The sequence below is a fragment of the Parasteatoda tepidariorum genome, chromosome 11, assembly GCF_982258835.1.
Source record: "Parasteatoda tepidariorum strain Cologne lab strain chromosome 11, Ptep-v5.0, whole genome shotgun sequence".
NCBI lineage: Eukaryota > Metazoa > Arthropoda > Arachnida > Araneae > Theridiidae > Parasteatoda > Parasteatoda tepidariorum.
In genome coordinates this window covers 101,590,560-101,602,616 of record NC_141765.1, presented here as the reverse complement: position 1 = coordinate 101,602,616, position 12,057 = coordinate 101,590,560, and the positions used below count along the sequence as shown (strand labels likewise).

Below are 12,057 nucleotides of genomic sequence, written 5' to 3'. Positions count from 1 at the left end.
AGAAATCTAAACTCAAAAGAGAAAAAATGCCTCTTAGCATCAAATCTTCAATACTTCAAAAGTACTTTTATATATTAATACCATATATGTTTAAGCATTTAAATATAAAAAATCATATTTTCAGTCTAAATCAAAAGAGATTTTCAATAATAAAAAATCTCTGTCTCAATAACCTAAATAATAACTACTACAGTAGAGAACTAAATTATCCGCGATGTTCGTAACTATCGCTATTCAGGATATCTGAATTTCCCGGTTTTCTGGATAGATCAAAAAGTGTCGTTAATCGATGTTTTATCGAATCCAAAGACAAGGAAAAAGTTTAACACATTTTAAAGTAAGAGAAAAAATAAAAGCTGTCCTTAAGTTAAAAAGAAAAAAAAATTTCAAATAATAAAAAAATTTGCAAGTTTAGACAAGAAAAACAAGTTCAAGAAATACAAAATTCTCATATTTATTATTTTTAAATAATTAAAATTCCTAAATTAACTAATATAAACAAAATCAATGATTAAAAAACGCAATATATTTCATACCTAATAATACAGGGGGGGGGACAAAAATAAAAGGAAAACTTATAATCTAAATAAAAACAACATTTGAAAATTATTAAAACGAAACGATAGTTAAAAAAGGCACTAACATAAATATTAAAACCTGGAACAAGGCAAGATCAATAAGATCAGAGGAATTTAAAAAATAACCTAATGATAAAATTTATGAATAAAAAGAATTAATTTATTGAGTACGAAATTTATCCTGAAAAGAAAGAAAAAACTCAAACGTAGTGGAATCAGAAAAAGAAAACTGCAATCTGCTTCAGAAAATCATCGTATGCTTAAATTAATAAACAATTCTCCTTTTATTTATTTTTTTATAAAAACACGATTTTTAATGAAAGCAGATGTGATTCCACATCAAGAAAAACTTGCAAATGATACCGCACTTCTAAAGAATCAGAATGTATTCAAAAGAAAAATATTGTTTTGTTAATCTATCCTAAGTAGATAAATAAATTTTTACTTTTTCTTTTTCTTTCATCTTCTGTTCACTGATATGCATGTGCAATGCATTTTCCCCACCCCCACCTAATTCAAAGAGAAAACGAAATCAGCATACCACTCCTCTGAGTTTGATTGACAGCAGCTTATCAGAAGAACGATTCTGAGAAAATAAAACGTTCCTCACTTCCCTGCCCCCTCTTGATCTAAAGATCTTCAAGGTCACAGAAGAAATGACATTTCTCTGGGCAAACAGGGAGAAAAATTTCCCCCTTCCCCACATTTTCCTCTACTCAACTTCAAGGATGAGTCAAATTTCCACTTTTTTTCATTATTGTTCTAGTTTAAAATGGTGGGATAACCTAGCAAATTTTCCCCCAGTTATCTGGATACCAGATAAACAGTTCTCTACTGTATCTACAATTTTAGTAAAAAATATGTTTTACAAACATGTTTTAAAAACATGCATTTCAAAAATGTTTGTAAAGAAAAAACTTGTTACTTGGGATGACGTTATTGTTTCCATGGAACTCCATATTTTGATATGTTTGTTATTATTTATAACACCTATGAAAACTGTTTCAATCTAAAAAGCGATGTTGCACAAACAAATGTACAAAGATAAATCCAAGCAATTGCGAATTGTCTAAAAGCTGTGATTAATTTATTAAGAAAGAACAGCAAAATGTAAAATATACAGAATCTTCCAGAATATAGCACATTTTTTTAAAATCCAAAGCTGCATTTGGATTGCCTTTTTACAAATTAAAAATGTTAGAAAGTATTAAAAACAGATCACACATAAAAAATAGTAGAGTGAACAATTTATGCTTAACTCACAAGCTATTAAATAAATGTGCAATAAAAATTTAGTATTTTGTGTTACAGTATTAAAGTATTATTTAACACATATTTTATAGCTAAAAATAATAAATTGTTTACTATCTTAAAAGACCTAATACAGAATTCAATTTAACTTCAGAGAAAATATTCTCATTATCCAAATGCACAATTCTAAAAAATAATGCACACGGCTATACGATGTGTTAGTTAAAAAAACACTCGAGAATAATAACTGCAGATAAAAAAAAGAGACAATGCTAATAAAATCTTTAAAGTATTGAAAATTTAAAGTTATATGCATCATTATCGATATAAAATCATTATCCGTTACACATTCTATGATAGCATTATGCATCATTATGAAAAACATACATAAAACATCTTCAAATCACTCTCTTGGGTTTAAATAATTCTTGACATTTTATAGAATTTCAAACATAAGACTGTTTATGGGTAATCACCTTCAAACCTTTCGAAAAAATTCAGATCTTTACCAAAAATAAATCAAAATCCAAATTTAAGTCACAGGGATGAGAGTAGTCAGAAAGTAAAAAAGAGGAAATCCAAGAATGAATATATATATATATATATATATATAGTATATATATATATATATATATATATATATAGTATATATATATATATATATATATATATATATATAGTATATATATATATATATATATAGTATATATATTTATATATATATATATATATATATATATATATATATATATATATATATATATATATATAGTATATATATATATATATATATATATATATATATATATATATATATATATATATATATAGTATATATATTTATATATATATATATATACACAAAAAATTGACAAAAAGAGTGAGATCTTTAAACTTGTAAACCATGTGATTATAAATCCTGATGATTAATTTTAAAATTGTATGAATATATAAATATTAATCACATGCCTTATTTTTAAATTGAGACAATATGAATCCCGATATGAGGCTTTTAAATCACGTGAATATGAAACTCTATAGACAGGGTTAGTCCTACGTCATCAACGACGTCACTAGCTCTCCTCGTTCCAAACAAAGTTTTGAACGGAGCAAACAACATGGCGTTTCTCATGTAGTTAAAAGTGGGTCAACTAAATCTTTGAATATATTAATATAGAGTCGAATTTAACCACTGACATGGCAAGAAAAAGTGTTGCATATATTAATATTACGTTAATCTCTTTTTATGATATTAATTGGAATAGCTTATTAATTGCAAATGATTATGAAAACTTTTTGTATATATGATTGAGAGAATTTGTATTTAGTATTTACCATATAAATTGTATCTATAATCTGGAAATCGGAAATTTGCGAATTTTATTATTTGGAAAAAGTTATTTCTAATTTATGTTTAATTTTTCTTAAAATATGTATATTATATTAAATCAATTTTTTTTATAATATTGAGACAACTTATTAATTGTAAATAATTATGAGAATTTTAAAACAAATTAAGAAGTTATGTAAGAAGCATGAATAAAGTCAGATAAATTAGTGAAAATTATAAAGCATTTTAGATACACGTTTTTAAAATAGCTCAAATTAATTGGTAAATTTACTAAAATGATAGGAAGTAAAAAAAAAAAATTATATAAACAAAAGAGTTGACAGGTCTTAAAACATATTTACAACCAAAATATGAAATAAATATGGATGACTTGAATGTTACGTTCACTGCAACAAATAGAATATTACTATGAAGGTAATTTAAAAAATTTTGATTTAGACTGTCAAATGCAAATTTTATTCTATAAAAAGTGATAACAGTAACATTTGCCAAAATAAAAGCTGTATAACTAAATATGCATACATACATTAAAGAATTAAGTTTCTAAATTAAAAAATTTCTTAAAAATTTGAATTATATTTATTTGAAATGCATGCGAAATTAATATTATTTAATAAGTAAAATTTAAACATCTATGTGAATACATAGATTAATAAATATGAATGTTAAATAAAAGTTTATGTATGGGATAAGTATGTTTTAAAGAATTCTAAAAAAATTCATGTTGCACTTTCTTATCGAATAAAATAGGAATCTGAGATTTTAAGATAAATTCATATATAACACCTAAAAAAAATTGTTCCTCTCACATTTTAAAATGAAAATTAGAAATTTAAAATTCTAAAATAATTTAGCTATTCTATATATTAAAATTCTGGAAACTAAACATAGTATTGACCCTTTTAACATACCACTACACTGTACTATGATAATACTACACATTAATATAGCACTACACTACTAACGTTAAGAAATAATCTAATATTATTATTAGATAATAGAACTAACTAATGATGATGTTGACAAATATAAACAAGATAAAATCTCAAGTCAAAATAAATCTGAGTTTAAACTAAAACTCTGTGCAGATTTAAAATTAAATAAGTTAGTTACATAATTTATTCCTATTTAGTAGTTAAAAACTGAAGCTTATGAGAATTAGCATCAATAATCAGAAAATCTTAAGCAAACAAAGTTTACAATATACAAATTTTATCATCAGACATAATTAAATAAACAGACATAATTAAATAAACAGACATATTAGTATTGATAAATACAATCTAATTATAGATTAAAAATTAATTACAAAACGTTTTAAAACAATGTATGCCTATCCATAACTAAAGAAAAAAAATTAGATGTAGGTCAAGAATATGTAACAAATTCCAAATAAAATAAGACATTATTTTAAACATGAAACATGAGTTAAAAATATTGACGCTTAGATTTTTATACATCAAAATTAAAGATAACTTGACCATTTTGAAACTTTTTTTATAGCATTTAATGCGCTTAACTCATAAAATCTACTGATACTCCGTATAAAGAAAACTACTTAAATTAGGAATAAGTCCCTTAGAAGCGCTATATAAATTTATTTATTTCAATAATAAACTAAAAATCTTGCCGTCTTAAATTCACATAGGAAATGCCATTGAAATGGTTCGTTCGAAAAATTGTTTGGAACGCGTTTGGAAGGAGGCGGGGTTTGACGTTATAAAATACGTCATCACTGTCCCTGTCTATATAGAATTTTAAAGTATGCAGAAATACAAATCATGATGCGTAATTTTTAGAGCACGTAAACACGAATCACGATGCATAATTTTCAAACCGCGCAAATACAAATCACAATGTCTAATTTTTAAAGCACGTTTAAGTACGAAAATCGATGTTTGATTTTACAAACGCAAAAACGTATCACGACATAGAATTTTAAGCTCGCATGAATACCTATCGCTACATAGGGTTTTAAAAAGCGTAAATACAAATTACTTTATTGGATTGGATTTCGTATAAATACGAAAATCGATGTTTGATATTACAACCGCAAAAACGAGTCACGACATAGGATTTTAAGCTCGCGTGAATACGAATCGCTACATAGGGTTTTAAAAGTGCGTAAATTCAAATCACTATATTGGATTTTTAAATCTCGTAAATAAGAATCGCAATGTACGATATTTAAATCGCCTGAATAAGACTCGCAACGTTCAACTTTTAAATCAGGCAAATACGAAAATCGTTAATACGAATCGCTACATAGGGTTTTAAAAGCGGGTAAATACAAATCGCTGTATTGGATTTTTAAATCTCGTAAATAAGAATCGCAATGTACGATATTTAAATCGCCTGAATAGGACTCGCAACGTTCAACTTTTAAATCAGGCAAATACGAAAATCGATGTTTGATAATATAATAGCGATTTTAAAAATGCATAAATGCAAAACGCGATATTGGATTTTTAAATCTCGTAATTAAGAATCATAATGTGCGATGTTTGAATAGCGTAAATAAGAATCGCATAGCGCAACTTTTAAATCAGGTAAATACGAAATCGATGATAGATATTAAAATCGCGAGAGACGTGACTTGGGATTTCTAAAAGGCTTGTTTGTATTGTTTTTGTTTAGACATAATAAATAAAAATTTGCAAGATTAAGTGAATGAGCAGATAAATATCTTCACCCCAAATCCACCTCTATTATTTTATTTATTTATTTATTTTTTCGTTTGCTTTCACGCCAGACAACAGGGTCATGACGCCTGAATTGCAAAAATACGAGCTATTCGGCGGACGAATAAAAATACGGAAAATCTTATTTTCTGTGAAGAGAAAATAGCTAAAATAAGTAAAAATACGGAAGGGTTAGCAGCTAGGATGTAGTTTGAATTTTTTGTTCATCTTTGAAAATCGTAAATAAATATGATTATTTTATTTCAACGACTGAATTTTCAAAAAAAAAAAAAAAAAAAAAAAGCGGGATATTCAATATATATATATAAATATATATATATATATATATATAAATATATATATATAAAATATATATAAAATATATATATATATATATATATATATATATAAATATTCAATATATATATATAAATAAATATGATTATTTTATTTCAACGACTGAATTTTCAAAAAAAAAAAAAAAAAAAAAAAAGCGGGATATTTATTTAAAAAAAACGAAACTTTTAGAGAATCCGAGGTTTTGATAAAAAGGCTGAAATTCGAAAGGCAAAAGCGAAAAAATCTCATCTCTGTATAAAGGTCAACCAGTTTTATCCCAAGGAAATGATTTTTTGAGAAACTTCAGAGGGAGGAATGAAGACTTCAATGCTTTCGCTCCGCGGAAAATTAAATTCCTCATAAAATATTTTAACTTGTTCAAAAAAATTTCCGCGGAAATTAGCGGGAAAAATGGAAAAATCTAAAAAAAAGCGGAAATCCGCGAATCCGCGGAAGAATCTCATCCCTGAAGTCATACTTCAAAGAAAAAAAATATATATATATATAAATAAATAAATAAAAATTCATTTTCTAGGTCTTCAATATTTCTAGGTCAATAACTTCTTTTTCAGGCTGATTTGAAATCTGAATTTTAACCCAGTTCCCTGTAACTTTTAGCAAAATACAATACTTCAGAGCAGTTAGTAAGATAACTTAAGAAAAATACTGAGTGATTTCACACAAAACAGTTATACTTTTCTCCATTTTAAAATAAGCTGGATCTTTAAAAACATATTGATGAAAATACTTAACAGAAGAAAATATTCATTGATTTAAAATCATAAGATCTTAACTATTTTAATTGTAATATTGATATTTTTAAACAAAAATATAGATAAGACATTTCATCAAAATGTTTAATTAAGTTTCAATTAACAGCAAAATAAGAATTTAATTAAGAATTAGAATTTAATCAACAAACCAAAGCAATCTGCAAAACGATCAAAGAATTTCACCTCTACATATTTTGTACAGTTGAAACATTTTATTTGTAAATAGCGTTTGATTTTTAAACATAAATTATTTAAACAAGTCTCTACTTGCTAGGTTAAATTTCTTAAAAATATAATGAGAATTTGAAAATGGTATTTACTATTATAATGGACTCTTTCTATCCAAAAACAACATAGAAGGAGAAAACATATGAAAAATAATTATAAATATAGAACTAATTGAATGTTTCAGTTTTATAACATGCATATTGTTTAAAATCAGCTATACATTGTGCTAACTGAGCAAGCAAGGTTAACACTCAAATCTGGCAGGAAAAACAAAATTCCCTGTGTTTTCTGTGTACCATATATTCCGGCGCATAACGCGCCCCGGCGCATAACGCGCACCCGTAATTTCTAATTACTTTTTTAAATTTTAAGATATACTCTTTGTATAACGCGCACGAAAATTTGGATTGTACATGTGCAATATCTCATCTTTCAAGATCGTAAATAAAAAGTATTTTTCCCTATCTTTTGAAAAAATAAAAGAACTGAATTTGACATGCATGTGAGGGCTAGAATTGAAAGAGCAATAATGTGATTCTGGATGGACAAAAATGGTGTTAAATTGTGGGTAAAAAACATCTGGCAAATCCGTCCTGGTTGCGTAAGAAAACCAGAAAGCCTTTTAGAGTGGGACATGTTTAGGTCCCACCTTACAGATAATACAAAAAAAGTTGTAATTATAATACAAAAAAATTTTAATAATTGTAATTGATAGCGGAACACGAATATAATGAACTATTTAGGTAATAACGAAAATCAATGAAGTATATAGGTAAAGGTATGTTATTTCTTTAAAATAAAAGTATTTTTCTATATTTAAATTTTTTTAATCTATAATTTTTTATATTCGGCGTATACCGCGCACCCGTAAATTCCAATGTTATTTTTTGTATTAAAAGTGCGCGTTATACGCCGGAATATACGGTACATATTATACACAATATATTAAGAAGCAACACAACAATTACTGTGCTCTTGTGTGAGCTATTTTGGGCTATTACGCTAGTGTTAATTGCTAAAAATCTTAAGAAAAAAAAAGAACAGATGAACATACTTAAATGATGCTATAAGAAATTTAAATAGTTTAGTATAGCTAAAATATCATCCTTAAATATCTCATTGATCACTTTTGAGTGGTTAAAAATTTTCAAAAGACAAAAATAAGAAACAAAATTCCGAGTTTGTAAAAAAAAAATAAAAAAACACCTGCATTTCCCCCATTAATTTAGATGATTTTTAAATTCCCTGTATTTTCCAGGCTTTCCTTATTTTCAACATGGAGTCGCAATCCTGGCAAGGTAACAAAACAAAAACAAACAACAAAAAAGAAATTATGTTAAAAAGGAAGGGAAAAAAAAGACATAAACTAAATAAAAAGATGACAAATATGCTTTAGGGTCATGTCAGCTCAAGAAAGCAAATATTCTGAAAGGTAAGTTATGAAGATAATTTCAATCACAAGTCACTAAAAAGTAATAACTTAGTAAAAGTAGTAGTTAACATATATCGTATAGTATTTCACACCATTGGAGAAAAAAAAGATACTTACCACTCCTTTATTTAAATTTCTGTTGATTTCACAAAATGCATGAAGTGGATTTTCATTCTAAAAAATAATTTAATTTTTAATAATTTTTTTAATGTTAAACACACAAATTTAGGGGGAAAAATAAAAAATGTATCCTTTTACAACATTAATGTTCTCATGGCATTAAAACATAAATAATTCAAATTTACTTCAATTTAAATTATGGAAATTCTGATAAAATGTACTAATTTCAATTTATAATTATACACACATTAATATTCACAACATGGTTTCTTAGTATGTTTTTTTAATACAGGTTGAGTCTAAATGGTTTGGTGGATGGTTAAGAAATAAAGTAAAGCAACATAACATAAGATGCAGGATTACATCCGTGGGGAATGGCTAAAAGCAAAGATTAGATTAGCCTGACAGGAGTGGTTGACCTGCTTGTTCGAGAAATCTAACATAAAACTGAAATTAACAGTGAATAAATATGAAAACATTTATTGGTTAACAGCCTCAGAAAATGTAGAATATGCAATGTTGGTCCAGGTGCACCAAAATGATGTCCAATAATAGAAAAATTGTTTTTAATTGGTTTAAATGTTTACAGGAAGGGAAATAAACCATGCTAGGATTATGACAAAGGAAATTCGATTTGGCAATAAACATGTGTGGCATACCATTATATATAAAGCATATGTGACAATCATTAATATCAAGCATTAGCGACTGATGCTGTTGAACGACTGCCTATGAGAAGATTCAGAATTAACAATGGCAGTTCATTTACAAAGATTTTGGTAAGCAAAGGATCTGTCTCAATTTCATCCAACACAAGGAAAGAGGTGTGGCATCAGTGCCTCAATCAAACCAAAAAGAGGTACACGCAGACCCATTATAGCAACTTAATTAAAGATTTTATTTTAAATTTATAACCGTTGACGAATAGCCAACCCAATTTTTAGGTTTACGGCTACTAATATTCAACTAAGTATCATTGTAATTTTGTACCCAGTCCAGAAGACAAGGGGACCAGGATTGGGAGAAATTTGCCTTCGTGGAAGACTTTTAGATGAAACTAACCCGCATTTGCGTTACATGGGCAGGATAGCCATAAAAACCTCCCATGGTTAACCTGACGACAAAGGGACTCTAACCCATGATCTGGCTACCACTGAGGATATTTTACGTCGGCACTATGGTTGGTGTTAGCCGGGTGCAGAATTCGCATTGACCAGCTGTTGCTGAGATTCGAATACAGTTCACCTGATTGGAAGGCGAACACTCTATCCCCTGAGCCACCATGACTCTTAATCAAAGACTATCATTAGTGCTGAGTGGGTAATTGGTGTTGCTTTTTAAGGTTGCTTGTTATTTTATTTTCATGTTTCTTTTACTAGCTTAATGCCTTCATTCATCTAACTTTGTAGGCATTCCTTGTAGATTACTTACACTTTGATAAAGCAAAATCATATGCAATTTCACTATATTCTCACCGTTTAAGATATTTTTACTAATTCAACAATACTACTGAAAAATTTTAAATAAAAAGTAAAATAAAATATAATTGGATGACATTAGTGGGAAAGAATAATAAAATAGACATATTAAAACTATTAAAAGACATAATTTTTAATTTATTGGATTTCGAAAAAGGTTCAAATATACCCTTTTGGCAGAATTCACTTCTATTAGCATGCACTTTCAATTTTCTATGCAGAAGTTATTATTAACTCAACCTAATACCAAAGAAAATGCTAGATAAATAAATACATCAAATTTTCATTGTTATTATTCATAAAAGAAAATTATGACAATAGTAGAAAAATGGTCACTCACCTAATAACAAAAAGATTACATGTACATATTTTCAGATTCACTCACATGCATCTATTAAATCAAAAATAGATAAATAAAAATTAAAAATACACCATCTAACACTTATTCATTTATTGAGTAAAATAAATTTAATAAACAACATAAAATTAATAAACTACACATTTTATAAACTAATAATAAAAACTGAAAATGAGGCAATGAAATTTAGTATTATGTAAAGCAAAATTTTATAATTATAAAAAATTTAGTAAGCAGGTTAAAAATTAAACATTTACTCTAAATCATTATATTAAATATTAATAAAAAAAAAAGTTATTAGTAAAGTTAATTTAGATTATTAACTAAAGAGAATATATAACATTCACAATCATGAATAACTATGTCATTTTATGAGAGCAACACAGGATAAAAACACCAAACTAAATTAGTATACCATCTCGTTGCAGTCTATTGACCACAATGGTCAGCTGGTCAAGAGATAATTTTTTAACTGTTAAATGTTTTTTTTAAACTCCCTTCCCCCCCCCCCCCAAAAAAAAAATTCAAATTTTAAGTGTCTCACACCTGAACCAAACCTATAATTTTAAACTACATGTGCCATCTTGCTTTGAAAAATTTAAAAGGCTCTAGAACAGACAAATAACTTAAATATTTTAAAAGTTGGCATACTTTTTAAAAATTGCCAATTTAGCGTCATTTTCCCACCCATATAAAAATTATCCAAACAAATGCCTTACTCTGATATTTTGCAAATTTTATGAGCTAAGGTAATGCAGCACTGGAGTTTTTAAATATTAAAAAATTAGAGCATAAATACTTTTCATTTTTCCAAAACTGTGGCTTTTCTCCATATTGATGCTTTCTTTTATATTCAGAATAAGCATAGATGGAGCTGGCTAAAGATAGGTCAAATTTAACCTAACAGTCAAGAATAACTGTTGCATACTCACAGCAGCAATTTTTAAAAAATAATAATAAAAAAATTGTTATTAGCAAAAAAAAAAAAAAAAAAAAAACATTGTGAATGAGCTTTTAAAAATGCAGCCTTAATGTTAGTTTGAAACAGATTTTAGAGGTCTGAACAAACCACCATTATTTTAAAGACCTTTCATGGCGTTACCTTCTAAATTTTTTAAAATAAATCTGCAGGAAAAACTTTTTTTCAACACAATAAAAAGCTATTATTAAAAATTTTTTAGTAATGTGTTTAAACTGATATTGGAAGCTCATTAAAAAGAGACAATAGAAGAAGCAAAGATAAATTACCTTATTTGCTAATATGATACACATATCACTAACAACTAGTTGATTTCAGGGATCATTTTCAGCTGCCCTCCGATATGTAAAAAGTTTTTGAACCACTATTATTTACATTTGCTAAATGACCACCTGGTGTATTTAGGACCACTTCACTGTCAGCCATGACTTTCTCCTTTCCTTCATAAAGTACCCTGAATAAAATTTAAACAAAGTAATACAGCTGTAA

General features: G+C 26.9%; 1 protein-coding gene across 7 annotated transcripts in view; it reads right to left on the bottom strand.

The window, feature by feature from the left end:
• Positions 1-12,057, bottom strand: part of LOC122273032 (DENN domain-containing protein Crag-like) — a 66,110-nt gene that overhangs the window by 34,574 nt on the left and 19,479 nt on the right. For 6 of the 7 annotated variants that reach the window (XM_087155265.1, XM_087155270.1, XM_087155271.1 and 3 more), the window contains 4 exons: positions 11,838-12,022; positions 10,572-10,622; positions 10,401-10,471; positions 8,751-8,807 (listed from right to left, as the gene is read on the bottom strand). Coding sequence is in view for 6 of the 7 variants with exons in the window: in XM_087155270.1 (XP_087011396.1) it covers positions 8,751-8,807; positions 10,401-10,430 (87 nt within the window). In the remaining variant the exon portion in view is untranslated. The remainder of the gene's footprint in view (positions 1-8,750; positions 8,808-10,400; positions 10,472-10,571; positions 10,623-11,837; positions 12,023-12,057) is intronic. The other variant, XM_087155267.1, reaches the window with a different exon arrangement.